This window comes from Cuculus canorus, chromosome 5, assembly GCF_017976375.1.
Source record: "Cuculus canorus isolate bCucCan1 chromosome 5, bCucCan1.pri, whole genome shotgun sequence".
Classification (NCBI taxonomy): Eukaryota; Metazoa; Chordata; class Aves; order Cuculiformes; family Cuculidae; genus Cuculus; species Cuculus canorus.
In genome coordinates this window covers 41224352-41249914 of record NC_071405.1, presented here as the reverse complement: position 1 = coordinate 41249914, position 25563 = coordinate 41224352, and the positions used below count along the sequence as shown (strand labels likewise).

Sequence of the window (25563 nt, the reverse complement as noted above, 5' to 3'; positions counted from 1 at the left end):
TCTGAATAACAATTTGTTGCTAATGAGAATTCTTCCTAAGCCTCGGGACTGCACTAGAGCACAAATCTGCTCCCCTGTGCACCCTTGCAGAGACAGCTACATGGGGTCTTTGCAGTTGGTTGAGTACTCAAGTAAAATATACAATATAGAGATGCTCTGACCAACTAATCACTGATGTCTTTTGCAGAGGTCTTCTGCATTTCCTTCCCTTGTACACCAAGCAGAGTGTTTTCCTGCTCCTGCTTATCATCATTGATACGTACATTCATAAAGTAAGTCAAGACTCAACTGCAAACAATCAGTTGTAAAACAATAGTTTTACAAATGGCTGATCTGTGAAATGTTTTGGAACTATGGATAAGTTTTTTTAAAATTATATGTATATATATGGGGACGTGTATTACTCACCAGGTTTTACAGAAGCTGCATACGTTTTATTTAACCTTTAAGAATACGTAAAGTAATCTATACCGTGTTAATTAACACCATCCTGCCAGCATCAGGCTGTGATTGGGAAACTCCCTTCACCTACAACCATGAGGCAAAATCCCCAGCCACTGATCAGAACAACTTTCACAGTAATTTAACACTTCCTGCAAGCAAGAACTTGGCGGATACAGGGACACAAATCACTAGCATGTCAGTGCAGGTCCTGCCAGCCACCACTCAGCTTCCATATATCAAATACTTTAATGAAGCATCAAACTGCAGAGTGCTGTAACTGCTCCATGCCCAGCTTATTTCAGGCAAAAAAGTCAATACCTTCCAACTAAGAAACTCAAGTGCCACTAAACAACCTAGCGCTAAGTATGTTCTAAAAAAATGATCTGTAAGAAGCCCTGTGACATTTAAACCTTACTACTATTAAGAGGGAGGATCAGTTTAGCTCAACTACCAGAAAGCAAGGGAAAAAAAAAGCCTAATGAAATGAGTATTTACACTACATACTGAAATAACAAGGTTCACATTTTTGGCTGAGGATATACACACAAACTTCTTGAATCAATTCAAATTACAGGCAATACTTCCTGTTGCAACTAGTGAGCCTATTTCTCAGCACCAATTAGGCCTATAGGAGTTTGACAGTAATAGCTGAGCAATCATATTAAGAAATACAGTTTTCTGATTTTAAGGTAAACTCAGCCCTTAGAAGAAATCAAACCAGTAGCAGAATTAGGGTTCAGGTTATTTGTCAGCTGAATAGGTTATCAACCAGACTCTGCAAGTAATTTTATAATTCTATATAATATGTGGGTTATTTATATATGTTTTACATATTAAAATGCCCTATTGCTTTCAAGTACAAATCTTAATGTAAAAAACGTTTGAAGAAAACAAGAATCAAATACATATTGAAGACATGTAAGATTCCACAGGGAACAGCAGAAAATTAAGAGCTCCATTAGGAACTAATCAACCATTAAAATCAGAGTGCTTAACAGAACCACCTTTGTAACACTATATACTTCTGCCAACACACATAGCATGATTTTCAGGGCGAAAAAGAAGTGCCCAAAACAACATCCACCAGACTCTCAAATGAATTCTCCAAGGAGAGCACTCAATTACCATCACAGGAGCTACAACTCCAACTATGCTAACAAACAAGAATGAACATCTCCTGCTATTTAAACACAGACAGTATCACTGTAGCAATCTACACTTCTAAGAGAATGCCAGCTCCCTAGGGCATAATGGGTATTTTCATACCTAGAAGGCATGGAGTGCCCTAATCTAGAAAAACAACAGCTAGTCCTCATCATTCCAGAACTCTTAGGTTCTTTAAGAAATAAGAAAAATAGTGCAACCGCCTGTAAAAGATTCACAAATTAAAGACACAGATACTAGAGACGCAAATATTCAAACCAACTCTGATTTAATGATGCCTTACTTTTATTCTCTAAGCAAACAGAGACTGTATTAGCTGGATCACCCACCCCCACAGGAAAAAATGAACTCTTACCTTTCTTCTCTCTGGCAATTTGTCGTACTCCTTCTCTGAACTCAGAAAGAACTTGTAGGTATGGCATCACTGTAGATTCAATCTGCAGGATAATTATTTCTACAGTTAGCAAATCATTATTTAGATATAAAACATGTACTTCCCCACCTCATATTTATGCGCTGTTGAAAGGAACAGGGCAGATCTGTATCAATAAAAACTGTCATTGCTCTATTGATATCAAAGAAGAGATGATAATTTGCATTAGCAGCCAATTTCCCTTCTGTGTAGATAAAACCAACTTGAGAAATTCTGTCTCTCCCCGTTCCATTTTTGCCTCCTCCTAATTAGGGATATATCAGTTCCCCAGGGTTATGCTTCAGGGTTATACGGCTAACTATAATGCAGCACAGTGATGAAAACAGCACCCAGATGAATTCGCCCCTTTATGTTCTGTGTTGTTTTACTTAAGTCCAACTGCTTGTCAGACATAATACCAACTGAAACTAATGTTAGGACTTCTCTCCTTCAGAGCATAGATCTGTTCCTCAGATGTTAGCTTATGCTAATTGTATTAATTTCCAGTACAGTGCAGTTTTCTGTATTCCTCACACAACTCCCTCCCCCTCAAAAAGTTTGGAGAGATTTACTGTAGAATTATTTCAGATGTATATAAATGCTGGTCATGAAAACTCAAAGAAAAAATCCCAAGAATCCTGCTCTCTGGCAGTGAACAGCAGTGGAAAAAAAAAAAGAAAAAAAAAAAAATCACAAAAACAACAGATGGGTGCTGTCTGCCCAGGCTTCTCTGGAATCCCAGGAGATGAATTCAGACACCCAGGGGGCTCCTTAAATACAAAGTTTCATTACTTTGGAGGGTGGGGAACAGAGAAAAAAAATGCACACTTTTGTTTCCCCTACAGCTTCCAGGTGTGTTTCCCATCTGTTAAATCTCCATGACAAATTTCTATGCCAATAGGAGACAAGATAGGCATTTCTAGAGCATAACTAACTATATGAAAGAACCTGGAGATCCTGTTAAAACTTTTCATAAATGTGAATACTAGGCTTCCAACTTCAGAACTGGAACCTGTGCTGACAAGTATGGCAGAAAGAACAGGCTCTGGGAAATGAGCAACAGTCAAATCTCCACTACCCCCTCTATACTGACACTAGCTTAATATGCAAATAAAGCAGCGTCAGGGAAGCATGCACTGTCACTGCTTTATCAGACATTTAAAGATGAAAGATTTTTATTTCCAGAACAACTAACCTGACAGCACTGCTTAATTCATTTGGACAACAAGACTATTGAACTTGAGGTTTTCTGACTTCAAATCTCTTCTGTCCCCATTCAAGTAAATTACTGAACCACAATAATTAAGCTAACTGATCTCTCAGAGCTTTTGAAGATAATTATGCCTTTTTTGGAGATAATGACTCTACTGGTTCCTTCATCTCCAATTTAGACAAAGAAACAATATATCTGATTCACAGCCTTCTGTAATCAATGAGACGTTTTCCAACCTTGAATGTTCACACTAATTTTTGCTAAGAAAACTAAGTATCTGCGTGGAAGATTGAAAGACAATATAATATTCAATGAAGCAGCCCAAACATTTTTTATGCTATACATCTTTATCTTAGAATGCTTAAACCTAGTAGTGTCTTAGGTGATAAAAAAAAGTTTCTTCCTGCAAAGAAACCTGTATCTGACAAGCGTTAGCACAGGATTCTTTCTGCACAAGACTCTCTTGACTCTACTAACCCTTGGCAACATTACTTTAAAGGAGAGAGAGGTCTTGGCTTCTGGTTCCAAGCTGTAGCCAATCCTTCCATAAAGCACATCTGTTGTAAAGACTGCCCGAATGAAGCGCTAAATACAAATTTAGTTTTCACTTCTGCTAAAAAAGGTAACTGTTAAGGTGCTGCCTTTCTTCTGTAATTCAAAATAATTCTGAGCTAAATTAAAATTCTCTGTTGATGGGGTTCAGTATAGAAGACTCAGCATCTTCCTTTTTACCCTTTTTATATTATTACTGGAGATTTTCACTGCTCAGTAATGTAAATATTTGCATGGGCAATTGTCAGAAGACTGTCCACATGCTTCAACCACAAGCAAGGTTTCCTTTTGCTTTGATGAACAACAAGATTAGGTTTTTTGTTACACCACAAATGTTTTAATTATGCCTTCTAAAGAGGAACAGAGAAACATGGTAACACCTTCGAATGCAGAAAAATACTTAAAAAACAGCAGCAAAATGTCCAAGTCAAATTTCTTGCATGCAGAAAGAGAGCAAAGTTCATAGCTTTTACATAGAGCTATTTCTCCTGCTGGCACCATGAAACATTACTGTTATTACAGGGCCCACAGCACTTTCATCAGTTATCTCCCAAGTGTTTCCAGAAAAATTCTGCATCACAGTGGAACTGCTGGGTGACCAAAGCGAAACAGCCTTTGAAAGCCAGATAAAAACTGTGGCTACAAACGAGATCAGAAAAAGAGACTGAAATGTGGATAAAACTCCAGCTGCCTCCAGGCTGGTTTTTGGTGTACCACAAGGAAATTTAATCAGTATAATTACATTTTTGAAACCACTTAACATATAAATACTTGTAATGGGTCTTCAAACTGTAGCATGCATTGTCTGTAGTTAACATGTGGTTTCTTAAACAGACTCATCATTCAGAAGACAAGATAATTCTTTTCTTGGTTGCTATACAATTTGTCTATCATTAAGTCAAACAAACCTATGCAAAACCCCAGCTCTCATAAAAGAAAAATACTGCTTCTAAGCCAATTAATTGCTTCAGATTCAAATGTTAGAAGTGGAAAGAATGTAATTTGGCCACATATCAGTAACAAACACTTTAACCTAAGCTTTTGAAGGACACAGAGTAATTCTGAATAGCGCAATTTGCCCTACACTTACATTTATGTTTTGACTCTTCCCTCCAACAGGAAAACCAATTGCGTCATCACTTTCTATGGCACCAAAAATCTGGTCAAAGAAAGGAGGAAAAAAAAAGAAAATAGAAAAGATTGTATACATCAAATCACAGATACGTGAAAACTGAGCATAATCACACGTACTGGGGTTTTGAAGCCATTTGGCTCTCTTTTAACCCACAATTCACTGCCCTTATAAGATGATGCTTTAGTTTTTAACTGCTAAAGCACACTAAGCATTGGCTTTCAGGTTTAGCTTTAAAGCTGTCAAATTTTACATTCGGACTGTGTTTTTTTCCACTGTCTTATTTTCCTTGCATATCAGGGCTATCCACTATTCAACAAACCATTAACTGAAATTATAATGTAACATAAAGGACTCCCAATTGTTCCTCCTGCAGCACACACTGCAATTTGGGATTGTTTTGGTTGTGGTGTGTGTGGAACATCTCTGGTCTCCTACAAGATTTGAACAAAGACTGTACAGATCCCTGCATTCTTGAAAAATACAACAGTTATAATTGCACAGTGCAGTAGCAACGTTAATACTTGCTATTACATACCTTTAGCATTTGAGTGAGGTAGGAACTGATGTTTTCTAAAAGAAGTCTGTTTGGCATTTGTCTGGAAGATTTCTTTGCAGCAATATAGGAGTTACTCTGACTGACTAAAGAACGCATTTCTTCTAAGACAGAGCGAGTGTCAATATTGTCACACAGTGCTTCATGAATTGCTGCCTTCTTGTCGTAAAAACTAAGAAAAAAAATTTTTTTTTATTGATGTCAAAAGTATCTGCAATCTACTCTGACAAACTTCTGTTAGAAGAGTAAGGAGACCTAAAACTGAAATAATATTTTCTTGGTCATAATTCATATTTGAAGGAAGAACGGATGAGCAAGAAAACAAAATTATCACAATGCTGCTGCCGACAGAGGCAGGCAAGATAATATAATTGGCAACAACCATCCAAACAAGTTACATCTAACACTTTTTCAGCAACTGACCTTTTCATACCAGTTTTTAAAACCAGTATAAATTGCTTATTTACTACCTCCTCGTGCTTACTACTTTTTTTCCTTTTATGCAATATTGCTCTCCTATCCCTATGTACCAGCCAAGTAGTCTGTTTAGTATCTTTCCAGCAAATAGCACCAATTTCAAAGTTAACTTACCACAAAGTGAGGCATTATGAAGCTGCTACAAGCAGATAACCTTTTAATAATAAAAAAATGTAAACCTTTATAATGCTCATGAGTAGGCATAGTAAGCAATACAGTGTATTATCATTTAATCACACAAGGGGTACTACTGTTTCAAATAACAGTTTTTCCAGAGAAAAGAGAATGTGAAGCAGTAGAGAAAGGAGACAAAAACAAATGCCTGTGAAGCATATCTTCTGTTCCTCCCACTCTGTTGTCTCTTCCCTTTGACCTTTCTATTACTTACTATCTTCCCTCATTTTAAAGACAGTGTTATCTCTATCAAACTCAGCTTGAAGGTGAAATTTTCAGAGGATATCACTAAACAGAAGCATCTGTACTTGGTCCTTCAATGGTCAACATCTCTGTCCACAACAGTGAACTGAACTGGAAACAATTTTAGTACTGCAACAATTTTAGTACTTCAACTGCTTTTATTTGGAATTTTACCCATAACAGAAGTCATATAGGAAGCCCTTTGTATTACAGAAGTTAGTGTAGTTTTGTTATACAAATGAAAGACTGCAATATTTATATCACTGTCTGTCTCAGTAACACGTTTTCAAACACCGGCAGTCTGATCTTTTGTATTTTTAGTCAGGTCATTTAATTTCTATTTTGTCTCAGTTTATTCACTGTACTTTGAAATGTGTAAAATACTGGTTTTCCAGTTGTAACCACTGTGAATTATCAGTTGTTTCTCAGACAGAAGGACAGCATCTTAAGTAGTGATGAAAATGACAGTTATCTAACAAAAAAAAGCTCTTTCCCTTTACAAACAGGGAGATGGGAGACACCAATGTACTTAACATAAACAAAAGGGAAATGAACAGTTTCATCCATACTTCATAAAGCTGTTGCAAGATTAAATTCAGAAGCCTGTACAGAGTTGGGGTACTCAGTGGAAATGCTACAGACTTAGAAATAAATTCACAGTAATTTTGCAAGGAGAAAAAAAAATTAACACAATCACCATTTACAGAGAAGAAGGAGTGATTCACTCACTTTTTGTTCAGCTCTGCTTCCTGATTGTCCCATTTCTGAAACTGTCCTGTCACATCAGTGGGAGCTCGAAGAATATCCTTCACATTTAAAAAGAACTCCTGTAAAAGAACAGAGCTAAAAATCAGTTTAAATTAGGCACGACAAATACCTACTATGAAGAGGCATTATTTCTCAATCAACCACTTAAAGTTTATGGTTTCAGCACTGTTTCCACCAGTATCTGCTGAATGTCTGTTAAAGCACAGAAACCCACACGAGCATAACTCTGTAAATCACATTTACAGAATCATAGAATGGCTTGAGTTGGAAAGGACCTTAAAGATCATTAATTCCAACCCCACAGCTGGACTGTAATTCAGCTGTATCTCTTGGCTCTACCACTGCATGATACACTATGATACTCTAACAGCAAGCTGCTCAAATATTTTAAAGAAGTTTAGGCAAGAGTTCTTACGGCAGATTTTTAATTACGTTACTAGCAATGGAAGTTGAAGAATGAAAATGGCTTTATAGCAACGGCTTATTTTATGTGGGTGTCCAGCTTGGTGAAAGCTTATTTTCATTTATTCTATGACCGAAACCAAACATTTTCATAAAAAGCAGAATAGCTTCAGCTGAAGAGAACAAGATTGATGATCTCAAAATGTTGTACAGCCTCCTTGTGGGAAATGAGGATTCAAAATCACAGTCCCAAACTAAGCAAAGAAAGGAACCATGCTTATGTATGCCCACAAGGCATAGAGGGAAATGCTCCATATATGTGGTGAGGGGACAAGGTAGGAATGATATTCCCTCTTTGGGTAATTTGTGTAGAGTCTTATCTGGTAGACATGTTGGAGAGCGTCTGTTGGAACAAGTCTTATCAGCAAGCTGAACTGAGAAACTTATCTTGCATGTAAGTGCCAAGCTGCTTAGAGATGTCAAAACTCAGAGAGAGCACTGCAGAGAAGGTAGCCGTCTGTGGAATTTATATGACTTGAATGTTCAATGGTAGCTAAACAAATACTGTGACATCCCACTTGTTCAATTCAGAAGGCAAACTGAGTCTATGGATAAGGCCTATATGTCCTTGGGTTCTAGTCCTTGAAAAACATACGAACACAAAGCTTGGAGAGCTGGAGGAAGAATAGAAAACTTACACTCATAAACTTCTCATACTGAATAGCTGACTCCATGGTATTATTTGAATAATCCAGTGTATCCTTCCAAGAGTGCATGAGGAAAGCCAACCGTAATTGTCGTGCTATTAGGAATTTCAAAATAAACAAGGAAAATAATCATAATCTAAAGCATTTTTATAGCCTCTGATACTGCAGTGGCTAAGAACATAATTTATAATATTCTTACTATCAACACATCCTTCCGAACAGCAAGAACACTATTGTTCATAGAGATAAAACCAAAAAGGAACAGAAGAACAAGGAGGTTGTTTGAAAACTAGTGAAGACACATGAAGCCAGTAATTTTTTGAAAATCCATTATGTGCCTAAATAACAAAATTATAGCAGTCACCACTCAAAGTACATCAAAAGCATTCAAATTAATTTTACCTGTATGTTTCTTCAGTGCATCTTTTATGGTAATGAAATTCTTCAATGATTTGGACATTTTACAGCCAGCAATTGTTAAGTGGCCAGTATGCAGGAAATACCGAACCCAGTGATCGTTTTCAAAGTACGCCTGCAGCAAAAAAAAAAAGCAAAAATCAAAGACCCAGCACTGTTTACATACACACCATGGAGTAGGATAATTTAAGAATAAAATCCTGAGAACAAAACATTATGATTATACAAGAGACCCATAAATTTAAAAAACTCCATTGATGGTTTTGTGCAAGTTTCAGTCAAAGCAAAGCATGGTGCTTTTTCACTGCAGAAACTGAAGGCCAGCTCATTCACCTCAGACTGTGCCAGTTCATTGTCATGGTGGGGAAATCGTAGATCAAACCCTCCTCCGTGAATATCCATTGACTCTCCTAGAATGGATCCAGCCATTGCGGAACATTCAATATGCCAACCTGGACGCCCCTGGACGTTAAGGAAAAAAATGTTACTCATTAATAGTCTTCCTCTCTTATCTATGTTTCATTCCCTCACGGTCTGTCCTTAAGCAGCTACACACCTCAGGAAATGAGGTAGGAGGAAAGGCCATAAAGTATTGCCAAGAAAAAAAAGATTCTCAGTCTCAATTTCATAGAAGTATAAGGTTGCATTTAAAGATAAAACATGGCATATACAACCGTGATGCTTTGATTATCCCACTTATTATACTTTTTAAAATTACATGAATATTTTTGATTATATGAATAAAAGGGTATAGAAGTTATTGCAGATAAAGCAGTAAATAGAAGACAAACAGACAGTAACAGGCACTGTGAGCCTGCATGCAAACTTCTCTTTAAGAAGTGTCAGAGACTGACACACATTCTAAATTATCAAATGAACACAGCAACAGAATCTTCTATTGGATACAAGATCTCCATAATCTAGACATTATAAATCTGAGGTAAGACAAAGCATTTGTCTACCATAAAATATGCTACTTAATAAGGTATAGACAATCTAAATCCCAATTATAATGTTCGCACCTTTCCCCATGGAGAGTCCCATGAGGGCTCTCCTGGCTTGGAGGACTTCCACAAAGCAAAATCATTTGGAGAATGCTTCTCACTTAAGCGATCAGCTGAGATGCTCAGGTCACCTTTCAAAAAGTGAAATGTAAATATATACATTTTATTTAAACACCAGCACTATTGATATTTGGCCTTTGTACCTCACATCAAGTGAAATAAACCAAAAGAAGAAATAAAACAGAAAAGAAAAAGCACTCAGCCCTCAAAATGCCTTGTAATTAACTCTGATAGTTCTTTTGGGTTTTGATTTATGTTTAGTTACCAGGAATATCTGACAACAAGCATCAGCTTCCCTGCTTTCTAAGTTCTGACACGAGATTCCTCTACATTCTCTCTGCAGGCACAATTCCAGTATTGAAGTTACAGAAAGAGAAATATAGAAACAAACTTCCCTATTCTTATAGACATGTAAAACTGCAGAATCAGTTAACTCAAATTAGAAGGATCCAAATTAAGACTAGGATTGTCTTAATATGCACACATAACACAATCATAGGATATTTCTTCCACCCCTAATCTCAGTTGCTGCACAGAGCGGCCAGTGGTTGTTCAATAGCTATGCTTACTGTTTTGTTACCATCACACATGTTATGCATTATTTGCTGTTAGCTCCTCATGATCACTTAGGTAGCACACTCATTATAACATTTTTAAAACACAAGGAATTTACAATTTCTCATAATCCAAGACTAAAAGTGGTTAGCAATACCACCTACTGCATAAGAAACCAAGACAGATTAAAGACAAAATTGTCAATGTTAAGCTCAGTTAATTTTGATGTACAGTTTGAAATATCGGTAATCTCAACAGTTTAAAACATCTAATATTATGCACTTTGAATAGGAGAGTTATGATGCTTTTATTTACATGAATGCTAAGCTTTAAAATTTGCAATTACTCTTGCCTGTAATAGTCAAAATGACATTATCTGTCACAGTTAGGACAATGATCACAAATGAATCAAAGTAGCTAAGCTGACAAGCAACACTATGACATATGCACACTCTTGGTTAGTTACAGTGCTCACTCGGAGTCGCTCCTATTTGCAAAAGGAGACAAGAATTCAACAAAAGTGACTGGTGACATAGTGGAAATGATAAATTCATGTTACCACAAAGAGGCTTGTTTAAGCAAGCACCCTTTATTTCACATGTACATAGTAGATTTAAGCTGCATCTCTCAAATATTGCTATTTTCACCTAGTATGAGTATTATATAAAAACCTTTTAATATTCTTCTGATGGACTTTGTGTATGATTTGCTACTAAAACAATACAACCTGAGGAGCAGACAATTAATGAGTCTGGTTTATCGAGCATCTTAAGCTACTCCTCTGCTACTGCTTGGCTCAAAGAAATCTACATTTTTAGTTCAACACAATAAGGTTTACAAAGAAAAAAAGTTTTCTCCGTACAAAAGCAAAACCCAAATATTTGTCATGAACTAACCATAGCCTAGTGTGGAGAGCTTTCACCTGGCATGTGGAAGATTTAAGTCTTTGCTCCTCATTTTCTGAATGAGATGAACATTCAAGTAACTGGGCTATAGTCAAACGACTGAGCTACTCACAATTCTGATTAAAATCAAACCAAAGAAGCAAAGAGAAAAAAAGCCAACCCCATAACATTCTAGAATTAATAATATTTCTTAGTATTTCCTAATTAAAAACTTTCAGGAAAGTGCTGCCAAAGCTACAAACTGTGGAAAATAAATTTATTGGTAAAGGAAGTGCAGCAGGTAAACCAGTCAACCATGACCAACTTTAATCCAAATGTCAGTGAAATCAACTGAAGAGATCAACATATTATCAGTTTCTTTAGCAACTTAAGCAAATGTTATTTCCCTTTTTTACCTTCACCCTCTTGAAGAGCCTTTTGATCACCTACAGCTTCAGGAACCAACTTAGCATAGGAGTGTTTTTTACTCGAATCAAACTTCACAGTATCAAAGTATACAGACCCATTTGACACGTACCTGAAAAGTTAAAGATCATTATTCAGCTAACTTTCTACCAAGACTTAAGTGAATTTTATCCCCAAAAATCACTGCCTTAAACTTAAGTTCTCTAGTGAAACCCCATACAGCATGGTACTGCTCAGTATTGTCAAGATGACTTTGGCAAGCCTCAGTTTTAAGACCTAACCATAGAGACTTCAGACAAATCACTAAAAGTCATAAAAAAATTGATCAAAGGTAAACAACTAACATCTTTTGTTAAACTTTAAGAGGTGATATATCAGATAACAGTCCCAAGAGAGTAAATATCTACAACACTTCTGGTTCCTTTTATTATTTTGCAGTAACATCATGCTTGTTTAACAGTCCATTTTGTCCTTCACTTTGCTAATTTTGTCTGACTGACACAGATGTTAAGTTTCAGGGCCACCAGGAATGCAGATAATTCAGTGCAAACAATTTTGAACTGTGTCGTTTGTGTTGTCCCCCCTCCTTTTTCTTATGAAAATTTTAAAATGCAGGTTTAAAGGAAGAACATACAAGAGAAACTATGGTAGTCTGGACCACAGGTCTGCTTTTTTTAAAAACTAAAAATATTAAAATTAAAAAATACATGTTGAAAACTTGAGGCTATTAAAAGAAAGAGAACTGAAAAACTTCAGATGGGAATCCATCATAATACTTGGGAACTTCTAAAGTATTAGCTCAATTTTAGACAATTAGCACAAATATTAGACAATGACAGGAAAACAGTTCATGACTTCCTACAAATTTAATAGTCTAGCTTCTCTCTTTGAAAGACATCAGAATGCAAGAATAAATTTTCATCAGGTGAGAAATAACAGGTCTCTTGCAAAGGAACCTGAAATTTCTTTGACGAAACACTGCTTCTGGAAAAGACTATTACTGCATATAAAAAAGGAAAAACAGTTCACAGCTAAGTGCCAAAAGCAGTCATTCTAGCCATGATACAGTATAAGCAAACAAAAAAAGCATCCAGTAGCAAACTTACCCATAACCATTATCCACAATCTTTTTCACAAAATCCACAATTTCTGGCACATATTCACTAACCCGTGTTAAAACATCTGGAGGTAAAACCTATAGATAAAAGTAGACTTGTGTATTTTATATATTTTTTATATTTACATAAAAATATTTACACATATGCATATTATACACTAAATATACATATTATACATTAGTTAAAAATCTGCTCAAAATCAAACGGTAGTAGAATCTAAGACTCCTATTTCCAGCTTTCTGCTCTGAAACAAATTGCTCTGGCCATTTCTTTCTCAGCCTTTAAGGTGACATTAACAACAAACTACTGCAAGAGATGTCAGCTCTTCCACTTACTGCCCTTCTGACAGGCAATAAGCCCCTCTGATCTGCAGGTAAATAAATAAACCTTCACTGAGCTGAATCCTTAGATATGATAGAGCACTTCAGCTGCAAGAGACAAGTCTGTCCTTGATTGTTATCCTCATATAATTTCTTAGTGGATGAAGACTGGTAAGTAGCCAGTCTAAATGCTGAGGCTGGCAGGACTCTCTTGTGCACCTAAAGACTCCATCTCAAACTTCTGTGGGATTAAGAAGGGGGTTAGCAAAACAGTCACATTAAACTTCCAGAGGGCAGACTTTGGCCTGTTCAGAAGGTTGATTAGCAAAGTCCCGTGGGAAACAGTCCTTCAGGGCAAGGGAGCCCATGAGGGTTGGGCGCTCTTGAAAAATGAAATCCTATCAGCTCAAGAGCAAGCCATCCCTGTGTTCCGGAAAAGGAGCCGGCGGGGGGAAAAGCCAGCTTGGTGGAGCAGGGTGATCTCAAGATGCGTCAATAAGAAAAAGAAGCTCTATGTGCTCTGGAGGAAAGGACAGGCATCTTGGGTGGACTACAGGGACGAAGTGAGATCGTGCAGGGAAAAAATCAGGAGGGCCAAGGCCCAACTAGAATTAAAACTCGCTAAGTCTGTGAAAGACAACAAAAAGTCTTTCTACAAGTACATTAACAGGAAAAGGAGGACGAGGGAGAATATCCAGTCTCTAGTGGATGCAGAAGGAATAACAGTGACAGGGGATAAGGACAAGGCTGAGGTACTTAATGCCTTCTTCGCCTTAGTCTTTAATAGCAAAGAAAGTTGTTCCTTCTGTTTACAAATCCAAGAGTTAGAGGGGCAGATTGAGGCTCCCGTGATCCAAGAGGAGGCGGTTAGAGACTTGCTTGCCCAGCTAGACGTCCACAAGTCTATGGGGCCGGATGGGATCCACCCAAGAGTATTGAAGGAACTGGCGGATGTCCTTTCCAAACCCCTATCCATCATCTTCCAGAGGTCCTGGCTGACTGGGGAAGTTCCACTAGACTGGAGGCTGGCTGATGTTGTGCCCATATACAAGAAGGGTTGCAGAGAGGATCCGGGGAACTACAGGCCTGTCAGTCTCACCTCAGTGCCAGGGAAAGTCATGGAACAGGTAATCTTGAGTGCTATCATGAAGCACACGCAAGAGAACCGGGTGATCAGGCCCAGTCAACATGGGTTTACAAAAGGCAGATCTTGCCAAACTAACCTGATCACCTTCTATGACAAAATCACTCGACTACTGGATGGGGGAAAGGCTGTGGATATAGTCTTCTTGGACTTCAGTAAAGCCTTTGACACAGTTTCTCACAGCATTCTGCTTCAGAAACTGTCAGCCTCTGGCCTGGACAGGCGCACACTCTCCTGGGTTGAAAACTGGTTGGATGGCCGGGCCCAGAGAGTGGTGGTCAATGGAGTTAACTCCAGCTGGAGGCCAGTCACAAGTGGAGTTCCTCAGGGCTCAGTACTGGGTCCAGCTCTGTTCAATGTCTTTATCAATGACCTGGATGAAGGCATCGAGTGCACCCTTAGCAAGTTTGCAGATGACACTAAGCTGGGAGGAAGTGTCGACCTGCTGGAGGGTAGGGAGGCTCTGCAAAGGGATCTGAACAGGCTGGACTGCTGGGCCGAGACCAATGGGATGAGGTTTAACAAGACCAAATGCCGGGTCCTGCACTTGGGGCACAACAACCCTATGCAGCGCTACAGACTGGGGGAAGAATGGCTGGAGAGCTGCACAGAAGAGAAGGACCTGGGGGTGCTGGTTGACAGCCGACTGAACATGAGCCAGCAGTGTGCCCAGGTGGCCAAGAAGGCCAATGGCATCTTGGCTTGTATCAGAAATGGGGTCACCAGCAGGTCCAGGGAGGTTATTCTCCCTCTGTACTCGGCACTGGTGAGACCGCATCTTGAGTACTGTGTTCAGTTCTGGGCCCCTCACCACAAGAAGGATGTTGAGGCTCTGGAGCGTGTCCAGAGAAGAGCAACAAAGCTGGTGAGGGGGCTGGAGAACAAGTCTTATGAGGAGCGGCTGAGAGAGCTGGGGTTGTTTAGCCTTGAGAAGAGGAGGCTGAGGGGAGACCTTATTACTCTCTACAACTACCTGAAAGGAGGTTGTGGAGAGGAGGGAGCTGGCCTCTTCTCCCAAGTGACAGGGGACAGGACTAGAGGGAATGGCCTGAAGCTCCGTCAGGGGAGGTTCAGGTTGGATATCAGAAAAAAACTCTTCACAGTAAGAGTCATTGGGTACTGGAACAGGCTGCCCAGGGAGGTGGTCGAGTCGCCTTCCCTGGAGGTGTTTAAGGAACGGGTGGATGAAGTACTTAGGGACATAGTTTAGGGAGTGTTAGGAACGGTTGGACTCGATGATCCAATGGGTCCTTTCCAACCTTGTGATTCTGTGATTCTGTGATTCTGGCTCAGTTTATGATTATAGGCTCACGTTACACCAAGGGGAAGGGACAGAGGTCATGTGTCGAACTTGATCATCAGTTAATTGGCTCTGGTAACGTGCACAATGGATTTAAGATTGTCAGGATGGAAACAGAACAGATGCCTATTCAATAGCGATTTATTCACATTAAAGGAAATACTTTATCAATAATGCTGAAATATGAGGTTTTTGAAAGCCATTGAGGAGCCAAATTATATTCTGGGTATTACAAGCACGACACATACACTTTTAGAACAGAAAGCAGTTTGTTTACTTACATTGAGCGCTTCCATATCTTTATGAAACTCCCCTTCCCAGAATTTGGGGAGTTTTGAGAATATGGAATTGTCAGTCACCTGACTGCCGAATTTTGTATCCAACCAGTCAGACAGCAAATCCTTGGCTTCTTCCAACAGTTTCTATAAAACAATAATTGTCAGTGCAACTGATCAAAAACTTGCCCTGTTTAAACTCTGCAGAAGGATTTTATTCTGAACAGAGTTTTGTTCGAGGAAAAAGACATTTGGTTGTGAATACAGAGTAATCCATGCTTCTACAGATTTTTATCATATTGCCCTTCATAGATATGGATGAAACAGAGGAAGGAAGATAAACTAATAAGAGATATCTGTTTTTATATCAATCACTTAAATAGGGATGTGAAATTTATGCTGTAAATACTCCATGGGACCCACAGTTTTCTTATAACATCTGATCCTCCCATTACTATTGGATAATCCTAACAGAAGCCTTACTGTGCACATGGTTAAGTGTTTGGAAAACCAATTTGAATATTGACAAGGATGCATTTCAGCCTTATGTAGAAAGATGACATTTTTTCACATTAGGAAGTAGCACAGAAGGTGCGATTGCTTAGGCTTCAGTTGGTTTTTAAATTCTGTTAGGTCAGTGTATAGAAGTGCTTGATATTAGAATAGCTGGATTTTTTTCTAGTTCAGGGAGTCTTCTCAAGAAGGAAGACTGGAAACATTTGTGTAGAAAACTCCCTCCGGCACTCGAATGTCATAAATGTACGTTCAGTAATTTACACTGAAACTAATTCATCAGGACAAAAAAGGTAAAAGAGAAACTCTAAATATATGCAAGAGAAAAATCCCCATCAGAAAGGTAAAAATATAACTGAGTAACTATCACAGTGCAAAGGAGGAAAAAAAAAAGTCACTGAAAACAGCAACAAAAAATCACATAGTCAAAACGAAGGATCAATTTTTTTCTGTATTGAATGCAAAGTACTAAAAAGTCCTCAGGCCAACCATTCCTCTTTGTATGAATAAAGATTTCCATAGTGTTTCAGGGAATTTCTACAGCTAAATATTACTTTTAAAACTCCTAACAATTATAAGCCAAATATAACTTAAAAAGGAGCTCAAACTGACCTCATGACATCTGTTGATCTCTTCTCCAGGGAGTTGTGCTTGCACAGCTTTTTGTAGGGGGTCAAACGCAGACTTCACTGCATTTTGAATTCTTTCCAACATTTGCTTTTTATCCGGGTCCGTTGTCTCATTTAATTTAACTGAAAAGAGCTACAATTGAAAAAAAAAAATCAGAAAGCAACTTGCATTAGAGTAGCACTATGTTCCACACACAACACTTTAGCCACATAGTGCCTTGCTAGTGACCAACATTACACGATGCCACATAAAAAGCTTCAATATAATAGTATTGAAACATATTCATCAGAAATAAAGGGGCAGTGAAAAGATTTAAGTTCCCATCCAAATTCAGTTTTCCAGAAAGACTACATGAATTACTACATCATCATTACTGTTGCTTAGTAATGTTCATTTTCTGTAGTGTTGATCACCTTAATTACACAGTTGCTTATCACAAATTTGAAAAGGAGAAACTTTAACATGAAACACAGAGATTAAACGCTATGCTTAGAGAGCTTGACAAGTAACCATAGCTGGGCAAAATTTCCAGATTTCCTATTCCCGGGCCTGCATTCAATTCATTAGACTGAATCTGTTTGTGATCTATAGTTCTACAAAAGACCAGAGAATCACTTTTGTTCACCTTCAGTCCAGCATGCACAATTTATTAGATCTTTAAAGTTTTGAAGACTCTTTACTCAAGGCTATCAATAGTATAAAAGAGGAGTCTCACAAGCTTCAAAAGTTTATGGACATACCACTGCTTAGTAACTATTTTAAAGGGTTATTTTTAAAGTCTGAAGTGTAACACACAAATGTCCAGATGCTTTTTGAGCTTTTTCCCTAACACTCCAACAACATCATCATACACATGCTCAGGAACAAGCTCCACAGACATAAAAAGCACGCACATAGTTCTTGTAAGTTCTAAACAAAGGGAAAAATTGAACTAATCTGCAATTCCAAGAACATTTCTAATTTGTGTGCTACCAGTTCAACAGAATATTTGAAACAAACAGGCAGTGTAAGGAGGTAGAAAAGTCAGAAGCACATTTTTGATGCTTTGCTACATTATTAAGTAAGAACTTAAGACACTAAGAGGAATTAAATACCATGCCCACCTCTGAGGCAGTTCTCACATCTTCAAGGAGCTGATCTGGCAGTGATTTTTTCTCTCTATACCGTTCAAAAAGGTAATTTTGTCTTGCTCTCTTGATAATCTATAAAGCAGAAACATGAAAATATTTTTGTGAAGTACCACATAGTTATACAAAGTGCAAATAAAATTTACTACATACCAAAGGCATTTCAGAATCCCTATAAATTTAACAAGCTACAAGAATTACATGCAGTAATATAAACTAAAAACACCATACATAGTTAATCAGCTACCTCAGAGTTAATTGGGTATCTCAACAACAGGCAAATAAAGTAAGTTCTTTGTAAAATGCTTAGTCTTCACTATTTGTGACAACACTCATTTATATACAAGAATACAGGCTTTGCTACCACAGGAATGCTACAAAACTGGAAAAAAATCAATAACTGTGTACAAAACGTATGTCTGAGTTAAAAACCATAAGATTTATCTTGGCTAATCAAATGATAATTACATATGACTGAGTCCCATGCTCAAAGTACAGTATTTTAGATTGCAATTTAGAAAGACCTTACCTTATCATCAATATCTGTAATATTCATACAGTAGAAAATGTCATATTTAAAATAATCCCTCAAGATTCTTCTCAGGATATCAAATGAGATGTATGACCTAAAACCATAAAAGATATAGGGGTGTTTTCAGTGAACACGTCAAGTCTATTATCTGCGTCAATTTTACAGCAGTTTTAATTTTCCCTCATCGACCACTAAGTTTTTAATCTGTAATCTTAAGCATTGAGTCCTAGTAAGACACTCATCTAAATAAAGTACCTTTTTCTACTAATCTTTTGCTTCCAATAAACACTATTATTACCTATACCAAAACAAGGAACTGCAGTACCTGGCATGACCCATGTGAGAAGCGTCATAAACTGTTGGACCACAGCAATACCACAAGACCTTTTTTCCATTCTGAGGCTGAAATATTTCCTTAATTGAAAGGGAAAGCACAGTGATCAGAAGAAATGGAAGACATGATCTCAGGCCAGTAACATCACATTTAGAGATGAGAATGTGAAAATACAGTTTATAATTACAGAAAAGGAAAAGTTATTCCATTCCCAGTTTTACATCAAGAACAGATCACTAACTTTATCATGTAAGAGAGAGAACAGAGTGTGACTGCTTATCTTATTTGCACTCTTATCAATCAAGATATCAGATTATAAAGATTTGGACTAGGCAGGGCATTATTCAAGATGAGACTTTTTTTTGAAGTGGAAAAAGTTACAGAGTATAAAAATTTCACACATACTTGGATGCTATATCCCATATTACATTAGCATTCCTAAGAGTTACTCTCTTTCCCAAAGGACCTTCAAATAGCACCACAAGAAGATTTACCAGTTTATATCACAGTAATATAATTAGGAAGACTTTTTTTTTTTTTAATCCAGAAAGAAAAAAACTGCGATTTTATTCTGATAAAACATTGCCTATATTTACATGTATTACAGTGAAATCCCTGGCTACTTTGCATGGTGATAACTTGCAACTGTGAACTCGGAATATACTACGGAATATACATATACACACACACACACATACACTTGTAGTATACGTGTATTTATTGTGTATATTATAACATTTGCCTCAGCAAACACACTTGACCACACAGCACCTCTGGCATCTGCTTGTTAATGTTCCACAAAATATAACCCAGAAACTCATCTACCCACAGGTCAAATGCCTCAGAAAGAAACATTTGATGACTTCTCTATCTGTGTTTCTATGGAAATCTCCATTTTTCTTTCATTTAGTCACCTTATTGCGAGTCAGGCTGTTGTAGAGGCAGAGCCTAGAGTGTTTTGTCCCTTCAGGGGGAGACCAGGGGGGCTGTACGCGCTTGCCTTTACCTAGGGGAAAAATGGTTTAAAGAGAACTGAAAAGACACTTTGCACAAACAGATTTGCAATATAACATTTTCTCATTATCACATCATTAAGTTATTTTAAAAAAACAAACACAAAACAACAAACCCCACATATAATTAGACAAAGTAGCTCCAATCCTAGTAATCCAATTATTCTATTAGAGCTTCCTACAAAGTCACTAAAACCAAAGCAAATTATTTCAATCTAGTTTATTTTCTACTCTTTGACCTGCCATTCCCATTAACTTTTGATCCATGTAACAAGAAGGAAGAGGGTATAAAAGCGAGTGTGCAATTCAGTTAAAGCATTAGCAAGAGCTTTGAAATTTAATGAATTATTAATAGTGTTATGGTAGTTCTGGGCTTCCTGCAATGCCACTGATTTTACTGTGACAGCACCTTATACAGAATTTGCAAAAAATCTCCAGAGATAGGAGTTAGACTCCAGAGCCAATATTGACAGAGTATGTGTATTCAGGGTGAGAGGCAGGAGAGACGGAAAGGTTTAGAAAGAACCTCAGCTTTCTACCATGTACTGTTGCTATGTACACAAGGCATTTTTGAACAGAGTCATTCCCCACAAGTATGCCCCAATTCAGAAAGGGGATAAATTTTGCCATAAAAGCAAGTAGTTAAAACCCAGCATAGTATTAGTGACAATATTCTTGCATTTTTTTCAGTTTTTATGTTAAAAACTCATAGTTGTTAAACTTGTAGTTCTTCTCAAACAATAATATAAGCAAGTCATCTGCCAAAGAGTTGCAGTTTGCTATACACAGGGCTGCTTACAGCTGTAAAGATGTTAAACTAACCATTGTGTTAACTATTACTAAAAGCAAACCAGTAAATTCAAAAATACTGCAAGGTTGCCAGCTCAGTACACACAGCACTCTCTTTAGGAATCCTCATGGTATGCACTCTAACTGCAATTAAAATATTATATAAACTATTTATTTCAACAACAAAATCACCTTTCTGATTCTGTGCCTCAGAGTGCTCTTCATTAACTCCGTTTCCCTAATACCTTTGTATGAATATTTTGGCAGAAAACCTTTAAGTAACATAAACATTCATGGTATGAGAAATTTAATCTCTTCCTTATCTTCCTTTTTTAAATAACTGCCTAAATAAGAAAAGAAGATATTAACTGCAGCACTCTGTCTTGCAAATGGACTCCATTTAACCTCCATGTTATGGACCCACAGAAATAGGCATTTACTCCAAACATTTCATTGTATTACGTAATCCTGAACAGAAGTCCTAAAGTTCAAGAGCAGTCTATCCAAAACACAGACTATATACCAAGTTATGGATTTGTTTACTCTTTGATTCACAAACATTACACTGGGATGCCTAATTGTGGCAAACATTTCCCTCAGGGAAGGAAGCTTATGTGGGTTAGTCTAATAAAAGATAAATCTGTAAAGCTTTCTCCACTTACAACCACACTAAACATAAGGAAAAAAAACCAAATAGTGCACCCTAAAGCTCTCAGCTTATGAACTAGGTGTCACATTATATCCACTACAAGGACACCAAGGGCAACGGAAAAGGCATACTGTTCAGTCTGTTTGAATACATCTCTCTGCCAGCTGTAGTCTTCCTCTGGTTGCTCTAATCCACTCCTGGAGTCCCTCAATACACCCAAAAAAACACAGATAAAATATCCAAAGTCTAAGAAGTGTGGCAGATTCACACGTCACGTCATTCTCATAATGAGCGCTGCAGAACACCAGGACTTTTTCAGGACTTTTGATACACGTACACAGATTGTGAAGATAACAAGGTATAACCACTCAGAGAGAAAGAGACTTAACATCAAAAGTTTCATTGACAGGGAAACAGAAACCTTTTCTCTTATTGATTCAGTGCTCCATGAAAGTCTGCAGACAAACTGTAGTTAGTGGCATTAAGTCTGCTACTTGAGCCAGTGGTACAGCTGAGATCCCTTCGCTACTGAAAGGAAATCAATAACCAGCACAAACACATGCAAGCACACACATACACAGAATCTCCTTGCAGGACTCCGATTTTAACCACTGGTCTGATATGAACTGAGAACACATGATGAGAGTCTGCGAGAAGATGGCATTGGAGTAATATTAGTCAACAACCATCAGCAAAAATGACAGACATGCATTCCTTTGCAGTATTGCAAACACTATACAACAGCTCTGTGTTATTATTATTAATTATTTTATGACTCCCTGAGCAAGGATCTCACTATAAAGCAATTAAATTAGACTAGCTCATCGCAAAACAGCTCCAGAGGGTGATGCAGCTCCCAAAAATGCCAGCACTCATGCTTACGCAATGACCTAGATTTACCAATTAGTATTTCCTCAAATCATTGCCAATCTCTCAATTACCAGGTTTAAAATAAAAACAAAAAAATTCTTTTTGAAATTCAGTGTTAATAACAATCATAAGAGTTTACTTTATTATGAATCTGAGCAGTTCCTGATATTTTAGGGAACAAGCAGAACCCACATATTCTTTCACAACACAGTGGATAGCTTTTTAAAGAAAATACACATAATGAAATTCTGTACCCAGGAGAATACTAAAAATCAAAGAAATGTGGAAACAGAGCTTTAACATTCAAATAGGTCAAAATCTATCAATTACACAGTAATTGTATGCAAGAAAAATTTCATGACCTTGAATACAAGTTGATAGGTTAAATTTTAAAGCGTGCAAGAGAGTACAAAAGGGAATTCAGAACTGTCAGCAATAAAACCAATACAATGTCTGCTAGTCTATAACCTGCCCACAAGTTTCATATTACTCACTTGTTTGAAGTTTACAAGGCTCATTTTTTTCACTGCTGCCATCATAGATTGCTTCTATGTGTCTGTACCACCGGACAACATGGATATATTGGTCCACAGGTGGCCCCGAAAACTTTCTGAATACCTCCACATCTGCATGTGAAAATGTGAACCCCTGGATATAACTACGAGTGCTCAGGTACTCGTTCAAAGCCTTCACCCTGGCTTCCTCTTCACTAATGCTCAGAATAAAACTGTAGCTGGAAGCTGTAAAGAGAGGCACAGGACATTTGGTCAGCATTGAAAGAAGGAGATCTCATGACCAAAATATATCCCTATACTTTGCATCTCCCCTTCTAAATTAGCTCTGGCAGCTGACAAGAAATTTGAGAAAAATATATTTAACACAAGCTACTGAATAATTACATATTTCCTACTAATATGACTATGTTCATGCTGTAATAAGTTTTTTTGACGCATCTTTACAAAGACTAATAAGAACAAAAGGACATCTTCTTCATGAAGAAATATTATCTACTTGACATTGGAGAAAATTCTTTGCATAGCAAACCTAATCAGTCACTCTCCTCCATGCTGCTAAAACACTCATCCTGCAAATATTTTACAGGAATAATTTTACGCACTGTTGATAGGCTGTGAACACATCTACTGAAGCTGAGCATATCCTTACACCTTTGCAGGACTGGTGCCCATATTCAGAGTCCCAGCATGATGCTCACTTACTCCTACTTGCTTGAACAATTCAAAATTCAGGCTGTTGCTGTGTATTTCCATTCTTCTCCTACACCACTTTCTCTTCTCATACACATAATACTTAAAATTGGTAAGATCTATACAAATGAACAGAAAGGATATTAGCTAATTCTCCTCCCCCACAATTTTTAATTCCACGATTTATTTGGTATATAGGCAAAGCAGGTTCAATTATGTCTCATCTTTAGCAGTGCTGGGTCGTGGAGTAAGCAGCGAAAGGTTCCGTGCCTTGGTGGAAATGCTCACAGTAATGGCAAGCCCTGTCAAGTCAGCGGGCATGAGGCACTGTGGAGGTTACGGCTCCAGGGCTCACACTGACATTAGGTAAACCTAGCATTCTAATTTTCCTGTAACGATTCAACATTGTTAACTCCTTTGGTGTTCAAAGTACTGTACAAACATTAAGCTGATATCCCGCTTAGGTAAGCCTGCCAAGAAGGTATTTTAAGATGTAGTCAAGGTCATAGTGCAATAAAGTGAGAGAGGCAGTAGAACACCTGTCCCTGCTCCAAACCTGGACAAATACCATCGCTACAAGTGTTGCTTCTTACAATAATACAGACATCTTCGGCACCAGTAATTCCTGAAGCACTGGCGGTGCTCAGAGACCAACACTCTCGGAAAAGAAAGGATGCAAGTAGATGGGGAAGTGATGGCTAGGAGAGGATATGAGGAACTGCAGAATTGCAAAGTTTTTCCAAATATCATCAGTCAAGACTCTATGAGCAGTGTATTTCCTATACAGAAATGGCAGCTAGTTACCGAGTCTGTATGTATCTCTTTTTAGTGCAAGTGAGATACAGAGGCACACCAGTCAAACTAACAGAAAAGATCAGTGATTTAAAAAAAAAAAAATTACAAAAAAATAAAAGTCACAAAAGGTGTTTAAAATTCATACACAAAAGCACAGTCAGACTCATGTAAAGTCTCAATCCTTATCAAGGCTATGAATGTAATTGTGCAGTATAAATAGGGAATAACGAGCATAAATAATGGTTCATAACTAGACCTTACAGACTTAATTTACCTAGCTGAATAGGATTCAGTTTTGGCTCGGATAGTTAATTTTACGTTAAAATTTCGGCTCCTAAATATTTACTGACATTTATCACCATAGAACTTTACATGTTTATACACATGAAATAGTTATGTTTATTAAGGATGGAAACCTAAGACCTAAGTCTTCCTTGAATGTGATTTTTGTATTCATGAATCATGAAGAAGAAGGCCAAAAAGAGTATTACAAGAACGATCTGTGTAACAACGAAACTGTATCTCAAAGAAAAGATCTTTAATGACCTATTGGAAGGAAAGCAACACTCAATTTGCAAAGTATTATTAGGGCTATTATGACCATTATTCACGCACCAGGCTACTAATGGGAAGCAAGTCAGTGTATCTGAAACAATATAAGTGCTTTCCAACCACATCTGTAAACCAATCTAAAAGGGAAATTGCACCAACTTCATATATAAACATAACAAAGATGGCAGAACTTGTACAAGCTAATTTCAGTGAGGAAAGACAGCAAATACTGCCTGTGAACGTCAGTACCAGCCCAGCCCTGATAAGGAGAGCGGCCAAAATTACTTAGAACAATCTTGGCAGGCACATTAATACCTTAAATTATAAACTTTGATGCTATGTTTAGTTGCAAGAGCAACAGCAGACCTGGAAGCATGATACATCAAAGAAACCAGTTAGCCTGGGAGACCCAACAGGAGGATGTCTTTATGGTGAGACTGATCACTGACTCAAACTCAGCCCAAAGTCACATCCATGTGACCGCACACCACAGCAAGTGCAGTACAGCATGAACATGCCTGAGCAGCTGTTGACAGGGCACAGAAGCAGCAGAGCCACAGTAGTCCCAAACTCCAGCAGGCTCACTGTACCAACATGAGTTTCCCATATTGGTTCCACAGGCTGTGCTGAGGTCCAAACTTCCTTTTCTAGATGGACCGGTACTTTTCAAACCATGACAGCTAGCTTATAGCTAGCACAGATGTGTTCTACTCTGTGCTGCAGTCAGATGCAGAGATAAACACAGCAGATTTGCTTGTGAAAGAGTGCTGAGTGATCAGTCCAATTCACTTATATCGCTACTAAAAA

General features: G+C 37.8%; 1 protein-coding gene across 2 annotated transcripts in view; it reads right to left on the bottom strand.

Moving 5' to 3' along the window:
- CARS1 (cysteinyl-tRNA synthetase 1) overlaps window positions 1-25563 on the bottom strand; it is a 36348-nt gene that overhangs the window by 7879 nt on the left and 2906 nt on the right. Inside the window, exons 2-18 of one of the 2 annotated variants that reach the window (XM_054067518.1) lie at window positions 22699-22944; window positions 19798-19889; window positions 18875-18963; window positions 18547-18643; window positions 17994-18092; window positions 16873-17022; window positions 15754-15894; window positions 12697-12785; window positions 11581-11702; window positions 9684-9796; window positions 8995-9123; window positions 8647-8776; window positions 8236-8339; window positions 7097-7194; window positions 5456-5645; window positions 4876-4944; window positions 1964-2045 (exon numbers count right to left, since the gene is read on the bottom strand). In XM_054067518.1, the coding sequence (XP_053923493.1) occupies window positions 1964-2045; window positions 4876-4944; window positions 5456-5645; window positions 7097-7194; window positions 8236-8339; window positions 8647-8776; window positions 8995-9123; window positions 9684-9796; window positions 11581-11702; window positions 12697-12785; window positions 15754-15894; window positions 16873-17022; window positions 17994-18092; window positions 18547-18643; window positions 18875-18963; window positions 19798-19889; window positions 22699-22944 (2040 nt within the window). The remainder of the gene's footprint in view (window positions 1-1963; window positions 2046-4875; window positions 4945-5455; window positions 5646-7096; window positions 7195-8235; window positions 8340-8646; window positions 8777-8994; window positions 9124-9683; window positions 9797-11580; window positions 11703-12696; window positions 12786-15753; window positions 15895-16872; window positions 17023-17993; window positions 18093-18546; window positions 18644-18874; window positions 18964-19797; window positions 19890-22698; window positions 22945-25563) is intronic. The other variant, XM_054067519.1, reaches the window with a different exon arrangement.